Source organism: Myodes glareolus, chromosome 13 (genome assembly GCF_982192425.1).
Source record: "Myodes glareolus chromosome 13, mMyoGla1.1, whole genome shotgun sequence".
Classification (NCBI taxonomy): Eukaryota; Metazoa; Chordata; class Mammalia; order Rodentia; family Cricetidae; genus Myodes; species Myodes glareolus.
In genome coordinates, this window is record NC_142038.1 from 73,168,409 (window position 1) to 73,188,409 (window position 20,001).

The window sequence follows — 20,001 nt, forward strand, 5'->3', positions numbered from 1 at the left end:
GCCAGCACGCTCCACAGGAAAGAGAGCCTGCTTCTAAAATGGGATTTCAGATTTTCCTGCCAGGGCCATGTTAAAGTGACTGGGAGGGAACAGAGTAAAAAAAAAAAACCATACAAATAAACCACTTCACCTCTATATGTGCGAGAGATTCTCCTGATGTAAAGGGCCTTGCCCACTGCCGACCTTACCATCCTCCACCTTAGGCAGATACCCAGTAGCCCTAACACCACCTAGTCATCAGATGGTGACCACACTCACCCAGTTGGCACAGATACTTTTACTGGGTCCCTCACCCCCAAGTCAGACCTCTCATGTTACATCCAGTGGAGAAATTTTTCTGGGTGACCTGGGAATAGTTACCTTTCTCCTCCCGTGACCTGGATATTTTAAAGGTAATAGCCCAGTTCTCTAAGAGAATGTTGTGGGTGATGTGTTGCGCCCCTCCCCCTTCTCCCCCCAGCTCTCAGGCCCATATTTACTCTTCTGGTACCATCCTTTCAGGGGCACAGAGGTCTCTTTCTCTCCTAAGCAGTCAGCAGCTACTAATGCTTACCCAACCACTGCAAGGTGGTCGCTTTCTGATTACAGCATTTCTTTCTGCCTTTTTTGTTTGTTGTTTGTTTGTTTTGATTTCTTGCTTAGACATCCCATCACCAAGTCCTCACAAACTAAATTCCTCCCCTGGAAAAGGGAAAAGCCAATTGTATCTTTGATTGCCAGTTGTCAGAAACAGAAATTTACATCACCAGGTGTAGGCAGACATCGGTAATCATAGTACTTGAAGGCTGAAAAGGAGAATGTTAAGTTTGAATCCAGCCTGAGATGTCCAGGGAGATTCTGTTTCACAACAATTAAAAAGAAAGGAAGGGCGATCTGCAAAAGGGGCCATCATACTTAGAGACGTATCTAATAGTCATGGAGGCAACTGAGATTGGTTTCTATCTTTGAGGGCGACTATCACTGATTTTTTAAATGTAATTATTATATTTAAATCAAAGCAATCTACAACTCTAAAAAATAATCTTTTATAAATTCATAATTTTTTTAATTTGGTGAGATAAATGTAGTCTAAAAGCTAATGGGGCAGAGATCAAGTAGAAGGAGATAGAGTTAATAAAAAAAGGAATTTTTTATACTATACATTATTAGAGATCTTTAATCATTTTTTTTTTACTTATGAGATGTTCTTTTCTGAAAGTCTCTGAATACCTTAACCAGAGTATAGCTGAAAACAAAAATGTCAAAGAGGCACGTTTAAATTGTTCTCAAAATCAATCAAAAATAATGAGGTGCTAGAAAAAAGTTGTATCCTTGATAATTACATCTATCAGTATCAGAAAACAAAAGAGAACAATCAGGAAATGACAATCCCACTCCCAAGCAGCACATTTAAAAAGGCTAATGAAAAAAAAAAGTCTCTTTTAAAAATGGTACTAAATTAGCATTTCAAGTAAATTGACAACCTAAGCGTTGATCAAGGCCAATCTGGGGCCCAAACAATGGAAGTTCTGTTTCTACTTCACCTGCTTTTAAGAGGAATTATCTTCCTTGCCTTTTTTTGTTGTTGTCTTTTATATAAATGGAAGCAGTTGTCCTAAGGGAGGTGACAGCCCTCTGGCACTGTGCAGCATCAGGTCACCCCTCAGGTATCTGGCTTCACTTGGGGTTCTGCTTGGCAGAGCGACTAACGGGAGAGTATCATGTAGGAAAGCCAGTCAGGAGTCTGCTGTGAAGGGTCCCTATTCTCAGACTGAAAAGGGGGTTAATGTAACTGTCTATTAGACAAGGGATTCGTCCTGCTCTTTATAGCCACAGCCTAGGCTGGGAGCAGGGGTTGAAAGCAGAGGAGGATGGATTGGGGCCTAGAAGTAGGGTGAGTCCTGGGAATCTCGGCTGTGTGGAGCTCTCCAAGGATCAGGCTCACCCTTTAGATCTCTTACTTAGAGGGTGGTGTGCAGGTGTGCAGTGCTCTCAAACATTGTGACAAGAACCTCTTGTAATGAGAAGTACTTTACAGGCCATTTAAATCTACTATTCTAAAAGCTGGAAGGTGAAAATGAATTTTCACCATGGTTTTCACCGGACCGTTTTTTTTCAGCACACCTCCATTTGCATATCATGGCTTTGTTTTGAGGAACCTGGGGAGTATGCTGAGATGGATGGAGCTGGAGTAGCTAAGACATGGTACCTTGCTTTATACTTCTATCTAACTGTAGGTTTAGGAGTATGCATCGAAGAACACGGCCATGTCAAGATAAAGCAGGAGAAAACATTGTAGAGGTGGAGAGAATTAGCTCTGCGGATTGCCAATAGTGACCAAAACATTTTCTTCAGTGAGAGGAAACTTAGAGGGGTCTTCAGATACCCCAGTTCATTCTGAAGATAGCCATAAGTGCTGGCATTTTATTACCGTGGCTTTTCAACTGGTTTTATTCTTTATTAGTTGAGGAGGAGAAAAGAACACCCCGAGTAGATTCCAGCAAACGCTCATCAGTCATTCTGCTTGGAGACAGTTTTCCACATGGTCTGTGCTTTGCTGTGCTAACAAGAGAAAAGACTAGCCATTAAGTTTATGTTTCTTTGTTTTTCGGCAAGGTCACATATCAGGAATGATGCTTGAAGTATGCTAATAAACAATATATAATGTAGGTCATCAGGGAGTAAGAAATATTTTCTAACTAGTTCTAAAGGGAAATAGTGTTGCCGACGGGATGGTTGTTATTTACACAGCTCATGTCGCTCTGTACGTCACCAGCAGAGGATCTTGGGGACAGCTCCATGCAATAAGTTTTTCTTCTTGATTGTCAGGGTGTTTGATGCCCTGGGTAGATTTAGATTCAGGGCATTCAGTCCAGTGTATTCTAATGTGCATAGACCTTTGGATTCTTTAGACACCTGGATTAGAGACATGCCTGAGTTCCCACGGTTTGCAAGGTATAATGCCCATTGTTGTAGAAGAAAATACTACATAGATTCTAACAATTAGGAAAATTTGACATTTGTAGTATTTATCTCTTTTAATTCCAAGTAAAATTATACTATTTTTATGCTTAACTTTATTTTTTTATCCCGTAAACAACTTGAACTCTTCAAAATGAATTGTAATTTATAATTGATATTTCCTATTAATACCATGAGTAAAACTTGTGGTATGACTGCCTGTGAAAGTTTAATCTCATGGGAATGATTATAGCACACATCATGTATGCGGTTTTACAGGTATAATTTTCTCATATTTGAGAGATCTCATAGTTTCTTATTTCATCATAGTAGTTTTAATTTTTCAAAATGGTCTTTAATTATAAATGGTCTTTAACTGCAAAGAGATGTACAGGATGGTGCATTCCGTACAGCACAATCAACCTTTAATTATCGAGTCCCCCGGATGCACTGAAACTGAGTAATAAGGATCAGCCCCACACTGTCTGCTTTATCAGGCCTCCTCATTTGAGACTGAAGAAATTCTCCTTCTCTTCCCACTTCTGTGTCATGGTGGCACTAGACCCACCTTTCTCCTTCCTCTGAGGCTCAGTTTTGCATATACCCTAAAAATTATCTTAAATACTCTGTCCATTTCATTGGACTTTCATGTTTATTCTGATACAACTTCCTAAGAAGAGAAGTACATATTTAAATGGATTAGAATCTCTAAAGCATTACCTGCCTTTCAGACTTTGGATAAAAAAAAAAAACATTTTTAAAGAATGATATTTATTATATATGTGTGAGTATTTTGCCTGCACGTATGTTTGTGCACAGTATTAGTGACAGGTGCCCTAGAGGCCAGAAGGTGGCCAATCCCCTGGAACTTGAGAGACAGACAGTTGTGAGTGTTTGTTTATGTGGGTGATGGGAATCGAACCTGGGTTCACTGAAAGAGCAGCAAGTGCTCTTAACTGCCAGGCCATATCTCGGGTTCCACTGTCTAAAATGCTATGAACCTCAACTTACTAGTCATTTTATTTCCTCATTTGTGGGAGCAACTACCACCATGACTTTGGTCAGAATTAAACTGTATCTGATTCTCAAAGACATTGATGTTTGAAATTGAGTCATTTGTTATAGACATTTTTAATACTAGTGTCTGTTTTTGAGCTTAAGAGCATTTATATTATTTTATGTTATTATTTCATAATATGGTGCCTTTGTTTCTTGTCCATAGATCAACCTGTGGTGTGGCTGTCAACTCTCAGAGTCTTGATAAGAAACTCATGGTATTTGTCTGAGAAATCCACAGAATTTTAATCAGCCACATAGACAAAACCAGTATCTTGGAAAGAGCACTCTGTGGTCAGGGATTTTGTCTCTAGTTTGTTTTGAGTGGGAGCAGTTAGACACATGTGTCTAAGTCACTCTGTTTACACTTGTTTTCTCAGAAGAAGACGTACCAGTGCATCAAGTGTCAGATGGTTTTCTACAACGAGTGGGACATCCAGGTTCATGTGGCAAATCACATGATTGGTAAGTGATTCTCTGCCCCTTATTACTGATCTGTTTTTCTTGTATGCATGTACATCAATCAGCGCCTATGTAATTAAAAGCGTTAAAGATGAATTAATTGTTCTGCCATCAATGGCTTACCTAGGAATGATTGATTTTTTTTTTGTTCCTCTTATTAGACCTGGTAAGGCATTAGCATGTTTTATTTTCTGTGAGGGCTAGTTTAGACTTCTGCAGAGGATTATCTATGTTCTGCCAGTCAAAGCACAGGTGATTAACAAATTAAACTTCTAATCATTTTTGCATTATTGAAAACTAACAGGAATGGTTAATGAACTGGATGTTAGCTTTCCATAGAGTTTTAGACAGGTTTTAATTTCAGAAGTTATTATGATAATGGCACTGCTGTGTGTTGCTTAAGCGTCTTTGTATCAAAATCCAAAGTGGTGAGTTTTTGTGATGGGGAAACATAAATAATTTAAATTGCCATAAAATAGTTTTATAAGTATGGTTTCAACAGCCTGGAAATAATCATGATCATAAAGATCACGTAAAAAATTCAGTAATCATTTTTTAATTTCCCACCAAATTTTCCATAGATCTTTATAAAAGTGGTTGGGGAAAAGATATCTGAAGCTACTCCAGGCCGGTGATTTTAGGGTATTGCATTTACTAGATAGGCTAGAACTAAAACAACAATATTTTCACCTACTCATATTGTCCCATTATCCATGAATTCCTCTGGGGTTAGTGTCTGTTTTTTAATTTGATGAGCACTTAGTAACAATGCTAAGAGTTTTATCAGACAATTAAACTTTATCAAGCACATCTTTTGCTACTAGAAAATGACAATCGCTATTATTTTGTACTATTTTTGTTTCTCCTTTGTATTTTTATAACATGAGTGCAGGAGGTTTTTTTTATTGTTATTATTATTGGTGTTTTGAGACAGGGTTTTTCTGTAGCTTTTGAGCCTGTCCTGGAACTAGCTCTGTAGACCAGGCTGACTTCAAACTCACAAAGATCCGCCTGCCTCTGCCTTCCGAGTGCTGGGATTAGACCGCCCGGCTAACATGTGTGTTTTTATTTCACAATTTATAAATACATAAATAGGTGTAATATTTTAAAGTCTAGTTAACTTTACATTGAGCTAATAAGAAACTTTGTAAGATAGGAAGGAAAATTCAACACTTTAGATAAGGAATTTGATTCTAGGGGGACTAATTTGTATCATACAGCCAAGGAACAGTGCTTTAAGAATGTAAGAATGTACATTTTAGGGTTACTCTAACCCCAGCACAGGAAAATTACCATAGCAGAACTTGCAATGTTTTTGTCTAAACTAGAGAAGATAAATTAAGAAACATGTTGGAGGGGCTGGAGAGATGGCTCAGTGGTTAAGAGCATTGCCTGCTCTTCCAAAGGTCCTGAGTTCAATTCCCAGCAACCATATGGTGGCTCACAACCATCTGTAGTGAGATCTGGTGCCCTCTCTGGCCTGCAGGCACACATGTAGGCAGATATTGTATGCATAATAAGTGAATAAATATTAAAAAAAAGAAACATGTTGGAAAATTGATTAAAAGCATTTCAATAGCCTTAGCTTTTTTCAAAGGATAAGACTTTATAGATGATTGTTATTGATTTTTAAAAAACTAAGTTATTAACTGAAAACTGAAACATATACAAGACACGTTGATGCATTGATCATTTGATCTCTTCATTTGCCATATTTAAGTGTGAAGGCTATTAGGAATTTTTATGCATTAAATTAATATATTCTTTACCATGGCAGAATAGTGTTAAAAGGTCCTCATAAGCCTGCAGAAGGTAATCACAGCATGGAAGGGATTCTCAGAATGTTCCTTGCAAATTGCCTCCTGTTCAGAATCCTGAAAAAAGTACTCTGTGTGAACCTCCAAAATTGCATTTTTTTTTCTTCTTAAGAGAAAAGGGCAGGAAAAAAAAATGTTCCCTGCCAAATGACAGCCGTTCATATTTACCCATCCCGTGTTTCTTCAGTGTTGCTTGGTGGTCATAGTCACTGCTTCTGCCCATGGTAGTTTCCTTAGCCTTGACTTTCAAATCTTCCAGCTACAGGATATGTAGTGGATCCTTCTCCTGTCCAGACCCCTTCAGTGTAAAGTTCGTTTCTGGGTTTCTAATTCATCCACCATGCAGATGAGCCCATAGGATGTATCTCAACCACAGTGTTAATGTCTTTTCCACAAGTGGGATCTGGCTTGAATGTGGAGCGTTTAAGAGATCTTTTTAGCTCTCCGGTTTCACTATCATTTTGTCTGTGCCATCAGCCTGCCCTGCCTTTCTCTTTTTTTCATTGCTTCTCTTTGTACTTATTTTATGTTCCTCACATCGTTGGTGCTCTCCTAAGTCTTCCCCTCTCAGTAATAGTGGATTAATATGACACTCACCTGCCCTTGGGATCTGAGCATTAACAACTCACCTTTTATCAGAGAAGCAAATCCCTTTCCTTTTCATGGAGGGCCTGATTATTTAATATTCAGGCTATTTTTAATAATATGTGATTCTCTAAACAAAGTGAATAGCATCCACTTAATTGCTCTGTCTGTTGACCAGGCATCCAAGTTCTTAAACCCCTTTTTCCTATCCAGAGAGAGAATGTGAAACAGGAGGGAGTCACAAGGCTGAGATGCCCCTTTTAAAATCCCAGTGTGATACTTAGTCTTTCAAATGAGGCAGGCAGCATTATTTTGTTGGCTAAAATACCTCCATTGAGGCTAGGTATTTTTAGATTGTGTTTCTGTGTGTATTTTTTATCTAATAAAAAAATAATCTAAACTAGACATTTAGTAGGAGAAGAGGGATTAGGGTTGTCTGAAAGCCTCTTACTTGGCTAAGAGGATGACTGGTATTTTTGCAGATTTCATTTACAAGCAGTCTGGAGGAGGAACCGCGTCTTCTGGTAGAAAACGAGGTCTGCAGATGCCCCCAGTGAACTGTGACTTAAGGTCTCCTGTAGCTAAGCCCTTTGCGTGTTTCTGGGGAGCACATAGGTTTTTTTAGGCAATGCCCTAGTGTCCTCTTTCTGAGTGTACTAGTTTCATGCTATTGATGATGGACATTTGTGAAAGGAAATTCATTGATGTTTCCACCACGTACGTAAGGGAGGCGTCCTTATGTGCTGTTTGTCGCTAGGTGTGGACATATAATCTCAATTGCAGAGTAATTCTTTCATAAAACGTGCCAGGGACTTGGCTTATGCCTATTAAGGAAAAAATAAAATCCTTTCTGTTTACCATGTCTAAACATGGTTTTGCTAAAAATAGACAGACAGATATCTCAGAAAAATGAAATCTTTTCTGTTTACCACAGTTTAGCATGGTCTTGCTAATATACATATATATTTAATATATATATATATATAAACATATGTTATATATATATATATTGGTCTGAGATGTAGATAGATAGATAGATAGATAGATAGATAGATAGATAGATAGATAGATAGATAGATAGATAGATAGATCAGACCAGTAATTACTTAGGGATTTTTCTTTTTTACACACACACTCTCAAAGAGTGAGGGAGAGATTGGGGGAAGGAGTGAACTACAGAATGTTTTCACAGCTTTCCTGGGGGAAGACTGATGTCTGTGGCAAATGAAAACTTTTGTGTCCTCCTTTGTTCTTTTCCATAGTCTTTGTTCATTTTTGACCATACTTTTAGAATCCCAAAAGAAGCCATTATACATCATGACTTTTAATGTATATCTACCCTTCTCTTTCTATCGGGTAGTAAAGATTTATTGTTATTTTCCTCTGTGTGATTTCTGGTTAGTATTATTTGGTACATATTAACAACAAAGAGATGAACCCGGGAAATCTAAATGTATTTAACCCAGGGAAGGGATTGCCTCATAGAAAATTATGAGACTCAACCGTAGTAGAGTAAATGTGTAAGTGCTTGGGATAAAGGCTGCTAGGCCTGGGACGGTGTAAAGAGAGGCCATTGCCAAGAGCTGTTTATGAGGAGCTTAATTTTTTCACTCTGATAATTCTTGACCAATAATTACCAGCCTCTAATTATCTATTTTAGTCAGAAAGAAATTTCGTTCACTATGGAGGTTGGCATTGCAACGAGCACATAAATCCCTAAAGGGATGAATGTGTTCCAAACAGCTACAAACAACTGTCTCATGAAACACAGTGAGCAAATTGTGAGTGGCTGGTGATGGGCAACTGGCAGCATGTCGCCGTGAAAGGCCAGTTAGCTTGACAAAGAAATGACCGAAGGGGAGGTGGGCCATTATCCTCGGGATGGATTGCTGCAGTTGTGAACTTGGGAGAGAAGTAGTCAGTACATAGTTGTGACCATGTCAAACCCTCCCTTTCAGAGTTCGTGGACAGACTATGACAGGAGTAGGTACAGATCATTTACCTATGAATTACTTTGAAAGATCTACTTAGAAATAAATTTTGTTTTGTTTCATTTATATTTTCACATTGTTATAAGATTGTATTGTAATGATTACATGGAAGGAGTCATAATACCCATTTTGTGAAACGAATTGAAAAAAAAATTCAGATATAATAGTGAGTATCCTTGGCAAGTCAAGGGTGGTGCTAGCTAGCATTTTAGGAAAGAAAATATTTTTACATCTTAGAAAAGCTACAGTGGAAATTGGCATCATAAATAATAGCTAGTCTAAAAAGAGCAAGCAAAGATATTGACTTTTTATCCAGGCCTCTAATACTCAGTGTCTTATGGATAAGTATTTTTAAAATTGCGAAGAGACTCAACACTGTGTTATGTATTCAGGAATATATGTGCCCCATATGGCATGGAGAATGCGCTGTGCATGCAGGAATGTATGTGCCCTATACGGCATGGAGCCTGTGCTATGCGTGCAGGAATGTATGTGCCCCATACAGCAAGGAGAGTGTGCTATGCATGCAGAAATATATGTGCCCTATACGGCATGGAGCATGTGTTATGCATGCAGGAATATATGTGTCCTATATGGCATGGAGCTTCTGCTGTGTGTTACTAATGCCATGACAAAAAGAATACATAAATCAGTTTGGAGGAATCAGTGGCATTTCAGTCTGATCTTATAGCAAGTGGCATTCATATGTCTTGGAATTTTGTTGATGCTCAAGGTGACAAAAGGCATTCCTTGCTTCTCTTTTCGTTACTAGATGGACTGCTTTCTGAGTAATCGTTAACGTCTGGCGTAGTGTTCTGTGCCATCTCTGAAGCATTTCAACCTGAGAGTTCTTGCTTTAATAGAGATAAAACCTATAACACGGGGGTCTAGAGTAGCTTTAGATTTCCCTTGACTTTGAGGGAAATAACTAAATATATCTTGATCTCTTCTATAAAGTCATAGAGCTATGCTTTACTTTAAACTCTCTGCCTGCATTGGCACTTGTAAAAACTATATATAAAAAGGAATTTGTTGTAATGTCTATAGGTATGATTATATGTGGAATATAAATGCGTTTGTGTCTGTGTGCACACACATGTGCACATGAGCACACATAGATGTATGTGACCACCCATACTGTTTTAAAGAAAATCATTGGTATTCTCTAGAGCCATGATTTACATTGACTCTAAAGGAGATTATTGAATTAAAAAAAATCTTCATTTAGTTACTTAAAAATTCGGGGGAATTAAGAAATCAAGCATTTGATGTTGCATATGAGGAAATATTGGCTTCTTTCATCAAGAGCTGGATTAAAAAAGATGAAATCTGGGCAGTTTAATGGCAAGAGAAAGCTACCCTCATGTGGGCAATGCTGGCTTATTTGAAAAGCCCATAAAGGGTTTCTGCATGGGCCATACAAAAGGGGTACTTTCTCTTTAATAGCCATCTGTACAGGAGAGATGAGGAGTGGGCCAGGTCATCTCTCCTCAGCTGTCAGGATATTAACGTAGGTAATGGAGCAAGCTCAGCGTTCTGCTGGGTGTTGTTTTTCATAGATGTTCATCGATTTACACAGATAATTCTATTTATTTCTTAGAGTTGGTCCAAGTGAGCTAGGCAGAATAACAAACACCAAGGCATTTCAGATGACTTTATCTTTGTTTGTAACGTTAACTTTTGTCTAAAAAAAAAAAAAATGGTGTCACACCTACTGTGCAGATGGCTGCATGATCTGTAAACCAGCCAAAACATTTAAACCAATGTGTGATCTGGGGATAGATTAAATAAAGGAGAAAATGGAGAGTGGGCCACAAATTCTAATAATCAGATAATTTTAAGTTGTGTGCAATGTTGAGCCATGGCCACAGTGATAGCTGGGAGAGCTTGCCAGTGACAGCAAGGTGCCGTATAGATCTCAGGATGGAGTCCGTGGCCTGGTAGGCCCCAGTTTGAGAACCACACATTTGCTGTACAGCTGGCTGCTCTGTATGGGGACATCAGATAAAACTTATGTAAAATGAAGTGTTATTGCTTAGTTTGAAATTGTTCAGAGAGGGGATTTGCAGACAATAAGTGAAAACAGAATTCACGATACCAATGAAGCAGACTGTAAATATGAAGAGGCTTTAATTATCTGCACAATTTAACAAAAATTCAAGATGTATTCAGAAAGGACATCAACTAGCATAAATACAATATAGCTGCACTGTTTGCCAGGCGCGAAGGACTGTGGAACTCACCGAGCCTTGGCTTTCAACTGTCTTTCAAAAGCACGGTCAGTTGAAAAGAAAAGTAGTCTTTGGAATAAGGCAGCATCTTCCCTAGTGCCCCGAGTTCTTTGCAGTCTGAGTTTTCAAGAGATTCATGGTGACAGTCTTTGTGTACAGCTCCTGCTTGGTGCTGTTAAAGACAAACCATGATGTTTATTCTTATGTGTATTGGTAGTCTTGGCTTATAAGACTAAAACGCCTTAGCAGCTACTGCAGTTTCTGACTTACTAGCTCCAAAGAAAGCCTCACAGACATTCCTTATGTTAATTTTCTGTTGGAAAGAGGGTTTGCCTGAGCCTGAAGACAGACCCACAATTCAGTTTGCTGTTACCCTTTAGGACATGCTGCCCTTTACAGGGCCATAGAAGAGCCTAGCTCTCGGGCAGAATGACTGCCAGCCTGGCCTCCTGGGTTCTACAGAGTGTCTGGGCAGCGTCACGTGGCTGTGCTTCTGCGTCTCATTTTATCCTTGCCCTTGACTTCCCTAGTCTATGCCACATGAAGTTTGCAGACCATTTTTGATCGGAGGGCACGGAAACTCACCAGTAACAAATAAAAAGAGGTTCCTCCACGCTGTTGGATTCAAGCGAACCCACACAATTGATCCTACATGCATGCATGCTGCATACTGCACAAATGCATCCTGACCTATTTCCACAGGATCCGATCTCACCCAGCCAGAGAAAAGGTCTCTGATGACCCATTTCTATAAGTTTGTTCTTAGTTGCAGGGCTCTTAATAGCAGTAAACAAAGGAGGGGAGAACCAATATGGAGAGTGGGTGTAGAACTTCAGCTGCTCATATTGTTGCATTTGGAGCGCTGACGGGGTTTCGTAGGTCACCTTTAGAATTATGCCTATGACAGCAGTAGCTACCTGCCAAGATTGCAAGGTATCTCACAGCTCTCAGGATGGCGCCTGTGGCCCGGTAGGCCTCAGTTGGAGGGGTACACATTTGCTGTACAGCTGGCTGCACCGTATGGGGCAGCCGTGTGGGCTGTTCAGGAGCTGGAAAGGAGACAAGCATGAAATTTCTTCTAACCCCAACTCTGTTTTTCTGTACTGTTGGCTGCTTCTCAGATCCTTGACAAAAAAACCAATCAGGCACCCTTTAATCCGCCTGTGATTACCACTGGTATAAAAAGAGAAGCATAATGAGGAAAAATGCCTCGTTTTGTTGCCTTCAAAAGCCAACAAATTGGAGTTAACTTGACAGGAAGTGGCTTAATAATTAGATTATTTATTTATTCCTGACACATATCCCCCTGTTACTGGTCTCAGGAGACCCCGTAGATGCTACGATTTTCAGGCTGCCATTACTTCGCTGTCTTCTGCGAACAAAGAAGCTACTGTCTATCAGTCAATTAAATGCACTCTTTAAGCAGAGGCTGCGAAGTCCTCAATGGAGAGAGCCCAGGGACACTGTGGCTGATGGTTCCTTTCTCTGTACTGTACATCACTCTCTCAACTAAGGTCCCCACAGAGAAGGAACAAAGTCATGCATTAAAATAGCACTTGTTGATTTGTTTGCTAATGAAGAGCCATTGGACTGTTTGTGTATTTCTGGGGCAAAATTGTTGATAAAAGGGCCTACTTACCAGCCTGCCTCAGTTCCTCTGCCCCGAATGCTTATCTAAGAGTTATTAACGTTAAAATCAACAAACAACAGAATTGGGAGAAAATAATCGCTGCTAAGTTTTCTCACTACTTCCATCCAGTTCAGCCCACAAAGGCGGGAAGCAGGCACGCGCCTCGCTACAGCGGCTCTGCAGCGACACACACACACTGTTTCCTCTCGGAGGCAAATGCTCTTTCTCCTCGTTTAAGAGCACTACCTTTTAAAGATGAAAAGACGTTAGAATCTCTAAAGACAGATAACCTCTTCGGACTCTGCATTCCCTGCGTATTGAAAGGCATTTCTGTAGCTATTTCTCTAACTTGAATGTTCCTAGAAATTTTAGAAGGGAGCTGAAAAGGTCACCAAGGTAGGTCAGAGGCCGGAGCAGAACTGTGTCTGTGCGCCTCTGTCTCGTCTGTTTCTCTCCTCTGTGTTACTTTATTTACATGTCAGAGGGGCTCTCCTGTCCTCTCTGGCCCTGGCCCCAGCGCCTTAGCACGCTGCTTCTTTATTCCTGCCCCAGGTTTGTTGTGTGTGGTTCCCATCTTTGTACAGTTCTCTGAGCTCCCATCTGGTGCTTTGGTGGTTGGAGCGTACATCTGGGCTTCATCTGGAAGACTGCAGACGTATCTGGGCTGGAAGACTTAAATAACATCACGACAGCCTTCTGATGAAATATTTAGTTTTGGCTCTGCCATTGAAAGAGATGTGGACATTTGGAATTTCTGCGGGGCCTCTGGACTTTGGAACACACCCCCTCTTTGTTGCTCCAGACTCTGTAAAGAGCAATCAGGGCTTTTACTGCAGTTTTCAATGACCGTCTGACAACAAACTATAATGCGTTAGTTCACGGCATCACCAGACGGCTGTATTGTATCTCTTCTTTCTACCCTGTTATTCCAATTCATTTGTTAGAAAAAGCTTAGGTACTCGGAGGTGTTCTATAATAGAAAATGAATTTGAAACCCTTTCATTAATTGGTGATTAATATGTTTCAGGATTAGTTTAAGCAGGGCTCTACCTCCTGCCCAGTCAAGTATGTTCTGGTTAATATCCAATTATCTGCACCTTCGTCGTTATTATGTCTTAATATTTCGGATGTGATACCAGAAACTTGAGAGTCATGCTAATGAGGAGCATAGAGCAAGAATTAACCAATGACATACTCAATGATCCTTGGTGAGGAGAATCTTCTTCCTTCCCCCTCAACACATCGTTTCAGCATCCTGTGAGCCCTGACTGAGGAGTCGGACCTCAGGCTACAGCAGGCAAGAATTAGCAAATCAGTCCTTCTCACTTTTACACAATACGAATTTGAATTTGCAGGTGGCTGTTCACCTCAAACTGTCATTTCTCTTCATTTCATGGAGGATAAAATAGGACTCGGTGAACCTGTTTATGTTTTCCAAACAGGAAGCGCTGTGCTCTTTCTCCTCCCCCTTTAACCAAGCTGCGCGCTGCTATGCCTCCAATAGATGTTTAATTCAGACTAATTTGCTATCCCTGTAATATTTCACTAAGGAAACATGTTTCCCCCGCTAATCTTTTCTTCTCTTTCTCCAAGACCCAGTACCGTGCTATATCCCGGCCACACCTCCATTCAGTGTTTTATTTTGTTTGCTTTTTTTTTTTTTCAAGTCTACTCACTTTGGAGTGATCTGACTTAGTCCCAGGAGGAGTGGCTGCTGGGGGGGCTTGTGCCTGGTGCTGCTGAGCAGCACCACTGGGGCTCTGTGTGGTACCCCTTTGTATGCTGGATTGTAATGAAGCCACATCACTAAATTGCAGTGAAGGGTGATTGTCACAGAGGGAACCCTACTACACCTTGGGGTCCATTTGTACCAGATTATTCTTTTTATTGTTGTTATTACATCCCATCTTCTTGACTCCCTCGCTGCAGAACTTGCTGTTGGCCACTGATGCACCGAGCAGGGGAGCTGGAAGACCAAGGCAGACATCCCTTTTCTTCTCTGATGGTCATACCAATCACCATTCAGTTTCAAAGCCAGATAGTCCAGAGTGGCTCTGTATTCTTAATGGATAGTGATTGACTCTGTTGAGTCCATTTGTTTTGTCGCTCCCTTCAGCTTCTGACGAGAGTGGGTGGTGAGGAAGACAGGGCACAGGTTACCTTCGTATGCACAGATGCCATTAATCTCTAGTGAATGGATGGCGGTGACCATCCTGATGTGCCCTTCCCCAAAAATCCTTTAATAATTCACAGAAGTCATCTAGATTCCATAACTGGTTCAAGACGAATATTTCTTGATCAATATTATTACAATACTCCTTAAGTCAAAGTATCACACCAGCCTCCTCGTGGCTGAACTTTGTGTCTTTGCTTGTCTCTCCTCTCTGTTGTCTTTCTCTTTTCTCTACTACATGATTTTATTTCCATTTCATTAGTGCTCCATGTTGTCTCTAGATAAGACCCCAGCGCCGCAGCACATTCCTGATTTATTCCTGCCCCCGGCTTTGCTGTGTGCCATTTCTAGTAAATGCTATAAATTGATTTCCCTTATTTTCTACCTTACCTGTGTCCTACAAACTAATAGCAAATCAACTCGGGTTGAAGTCAGGGGTCTTGTGTGCTCCCTGAAGAGCACTGTGAAGGTTTGGACTCTGTATAGTTAGTTTGGTAGGAACTTTCGGTCTCTGGTAATCCCTTTAGTTTCAGGAATGTGGTGCCTGCGAATGTTTTTCCCAACTCTTCGTGTGACTGGTATATCTTAATGCAGCTGTTTTTCTTGCTCTGAGTCTGTGCAACCTTCAGGCCACAAATGGAGACTGAGAACTGACACACCTTCAATTGAACCATCAAGTCTGTTAAAACTGCATGGCCATGACGCCAGTCCCACGCTATCCGACCATACACACTTCCGAATGGGGGCCTAGGAGCATTGATTTTTAGCTGTCATTTCTAGGGCACATAGCATAGAATTGAAATTTAAACCTTAATCCACTCAGTAATGCAATTAATTTTTAATGTGCAGTAATACTAATTGAAATGGCTTGAATTTAGTAAGTCACCACAAGCCATTTTCCAAAGCGAGCGTCTCCACTGAGGGCTAGAGAACAGATAGTCATTGTCAGGGAGTTGACTCTGAGTGCTCCTCCACAGGTCTCTAGGAGAAGGGCTGTTCTTTAAAACACATTATAGCTTGTGTTTTTACGAAGAGAGCTATCTTTTTTTGTTGGGGGGGAGTCCTACTTTTCTAGCCACTGTCAAAGAGTAAATGTTAATTTTTCAAGGAATAATTTTAGCTAGAAATATCTTAACAGGTTTGCAAAAATAAGCTTAACTTGGTGAAACAGTCATTCACTGTAGCTGCAGATGAAGTCACCCTCCAACGATGTCATAGTCAACACTGAGATGTATAGACACTGTGTCTGTTTAATTTCACTGTGTGATGTGGTTTTTTTTACTTGTGAGATCATTTTAATTAAAAGTTTTAATTAAAAATTTCACAGTCAAAATCAGCATTCTGGATGGGCAATCTAATTATATGACTTGGATTTGAGATATTATTTCCAGATTTGATGGACATGGTAATTTGTTGTTTTGTTTTGATATGTTTATATTCTGATGAATTAAAGCTATAGCCTACTTCCTTATACTCCAAAACATTAACCCTTACACATTATTTTTAAAAGGCCTTTTAAATGCCTTGTAGGTTCTTTTTTTTCTAGCCACAATAAAGCAAAATTTTCACAGTAAAACCAAATAGGTTTTCAGTCATTTCTGCACTAAAAAAGATTCTCTAAGCATATTTATCTGCTAGTAAGTGAGGACTTTTTAAAATGCATCAATTCTCCTGGTGAATAGACTTACAGAGTGTTCAAAACGAGCGCCAGCATCAAGTTCAGAAGGGAAGGGAGGCTCTGTCTGCCATGCTTCTGCATCTCTCACAGCATAGCATTTAACAAGCCAAGAGCACTGTTAAATAACCTTAGCATCTATTTAAATGGGATTTTAAGGTATTTTTTGGAAGCCATAAGTAAAAACGATATTCGAGAACTCAAAGCAGTTGAAGCGTGGTATATTTTCTAAATAAAGTATGCTCTAACATGATACCAGTGAGTTCAACAGATCTACACCACAAAACATAAATCCATTCATGGTGCCCGGATTAAGAGTTGAGACTGATTCTCATTTTTGTCATGGTAAATCACGAGTGCGGTGGAGACTGACAGTGAGTGTGAAAATGGCACCGCCGCCTACTGAAAGGGAGAGCGCTCTCTTCTGATTATTGTAAGCCTCCCAAACATCAGCTGAGCCTTATGGGGAGTGTTCGCGCTTTTTTGCTTTTTCTTTTCTTTTCTTTTCTTTCTTATTTGATAAGGGGAACAAAAGCAGGAAAACTGAGAGAAAATCAATTGATAACCCGTTCAGTCTGGATTAGCCAGTCACACTGTGGAGAGTACACAGAACCAGCCTTGCCAGCAACTGTTTTGGGTGTGTTTTTACTCTTGTACACAAATACAGTGTGCTGTAGGGCTTCTTCGGGTAATATTTGATGGTTATTATCCAAATATTATTTGCTCTTTTAATTTGGAGTGCACATTAGTTTGTAAGAGTTTGCGGTGGTGCTGAGGTCACTGCTGCCCTCTTGACCGCAGTAGCTTGGCATTTGTCACAACGCTTTAGCTCTGTCACATCGTCAGTCTTGAAGGCAGAAAGGTAAAGCAGGGGTTGGCTCCGCTTTGTCAGTTGGGTGGATTGGGTTCGTCTCCCAGCCTATTTGTTCAGCCCTAGTTTCCCTCCTGTTTTATATGCAGCCAGTGGCCACAGAATTCATTCAGACTGCACAGATACACATATCATCTGTCGGGCATGCCCTCTGATCTCAGTAAGCAGAAACATAAGAATCCTGGTGATGGAGAGGAAATACATTTTGTTTTGTGATTATGTATATCACATAGATGCCCAAATGAAGATTTCCATTAGAAATACTGGATAAAGGAGATGACTTTGTGTATACACGAAACAAACAGGAAAGATGACTAGATGGGCCTCATATATAGGTGCGTTTAATATGCAATGCTTGATGTATGTTGACCTCAGGTTACAAGAGTAGAAAATCCCATTTTCCAGCTTGTTTCAAATGTAGTAAAAATGCTGCTTCAGTTGCTTTATGCTACTCACATTGGGAAAGGTGCTTATACTGTGATAATTATCATCAAGGAATATTAATGTGTTCAGCATTTGTAACCCAAAAACTCATTATAGCTTAAGCTGTGCATCATCTGTGAAGAGAGAACTTTGCCAGAATCCGCTCATCACAGGGGTTGCCTCCTGCTTGCTGTGGAGTGGTCAGAGTACTGCAAGAGGTCACTCGGGCTATTTTTGAAAGCTGAAGTTTTGCAGTTTTTGAATTGCTGCCTTCTGTCTAAAGAGCTCATTGTTTTTGCCTCTGAACGGCCTTCTTAATGAATGCATAGGCGAGTGCAAGAAAGAAAAAGATTCAATCGGTGAGCAGTAGCTGTGCCTCCTGATGCCAGACGTAAGAGGGCTGGCTTGTGTTTCCATGTCTCCTCTCCTGTCACTGAGTGAGGGGGTGCATTTACATTGGCTTCCTCCATGTGGGTGCCCTTGGGCTTCAGATAGAAACGCCCCATTGGGGCCCCCTTCACAGCCCTCTGGCTGGAAAGTGTGTAAATAAGACTGCAGGGTCAGCCTTCCTCTTTGAACAGCAGTGTCCTTAATTAGTCTGTGACAGTCTTCCACATGAGCCTGGACTGTCCCCTGGATGGCTTCTCACATACTGAAGACATCTCTGTAATTTATAGATGTTTTCATGTGTTTGCTTAAAATTATTTGGAAGAGACACAGACTTGAAGGGCAGCAGAATCTCTGGGCCTTCCCAGCATACTGGCACCTAATCTGATTAAAAGAGTACCACTAGTGACCGGAGGTTGTTAGCTTCCTCCAAACCTGCTCTCACCTGTGCTGGACAGCTTGCTGCAAGGGAACTCTGTGCCTGTAATACTTTCACGTGATTAAATCCCATTATTTTCCCCCTACTGATCCATCGCCTGTCATTTCCCATAAGTCACGTTGCTCCATGCTCCGTGTTGTGGTTTGTATAGGCCAGGCAGAGAGCACGAAGGCTCAGCCCTATCAGGCTGTCTGCTGTGTTTCAGAGGTCAAATTGTGAACCTGGCCTTGCTCCTGGGAGGACTAGAAAAATATGTTTCATAACTTCCCATAGACTTAAGTGAAGAGAAAGGAGGAAAGCCATGAAGCCCATAGGCTGCGTTGAGATGAGCTGGTGGGTGGAAATTCATCAAGCAGGAGAGCTGACTGTTGTTCAGGAGGCTTCCTCACTGTGAAGGGTCACTGCCTTGGGTCCAAAACCAGTCCTTGCTGAGGGCTTTGGGGGCTAGGGTAATCATTCAAATAGCCCAGCAGGCACAAACACACAAGCTGATAATCTCCAGGCAAGGTGCTGAAATGGGAACTTACTTACCTGCTACAATCACTTACATGAAGGGATGCTGATAGAGCGAGGAGCGGGAATCCAGTACATCCAGCAGCCGTAGGCTGCTTCCCGTGAAAGCAATTTGTTTTGGTGTTGTTGTTGTTTGGTTTGGAAGGCAATGGAACCTTTATTTTATTCTGCAAAGCGCTAATGCCATATAATAGATGAACGTCTAGGACCGAAACCAGACTCTGGGTAGTTGGGGCTGGAGCCCTGACAGTGTAATGCGGAGATACAGTGGTGGCACCTCTTCTATGAGGATAGAAACTTAATAATCTTTATGAATTTTGAGTAACTCATAACTCCACTTCCTCACCCAAAGATATATTATGAAAAGATTGCTTCTAAATCCTTCAGACATTCTCTGCACTTATGATTCATGCCATCCTCTTTACCTTGAGGCGTTAGAAATGGATGTGGCTTCATCTCTTCATAAGAGATAAAAATGGATACTTTGGAAGGAGCAAATTGCATTTCCCTGTTTAAGTTCACTATTTGCACATGATGTGGTGGGATCCAAATGTGAAGAATTGCTTTTGACATTATTTCTCTGCCTCCGACGTCCCAGGCCGTTGCATTACTATGCTGAAACGCCCTGGCACGGCAGAAATGCGAGGTGAGACCTGCAAAGACAGTCACACTGCACCTCGAGTCCAGCTGTTTGCCTCGCATCTTTAATCATCCAAAAGCTTTGGTTTGTCTTCGTGGTGGACTAGTGATTGAATACCAATCGTCTCCCAAGAAAGAAAAACCAAGCGCAAGTTTGTTTGGGGGCCAA

General features: G+C 40.7%; 1 protein-coding gene across 3 annotated transcripts in view; it reads left to right on the top strand.

Annotated features, from left to right (window-relative positions):
* Positions 1 to 20,001, top strand: part of Znf521 (zinc finger protein 521) — a 284,630-nt gene that overhangs the window by 154,544 nt on the left and 110,085 nt on the right. For 2 of the 3 annotated variants that reach the window (XM_085700110.2, XM_085700107.2), the window contains one exon: positions 4,377 to 4,461. In XM_085700110.2, the coding sequence (XP_085556236.2) occupies positions 4,377 to 4,461 (85 nt within the window). The remainder of the gene's footprint in view (positions 1 to 4,376; positions 4,462 to 20,001) is intronic. The other variant, XM_085700109.2, reaches the window with a different exon arrangement.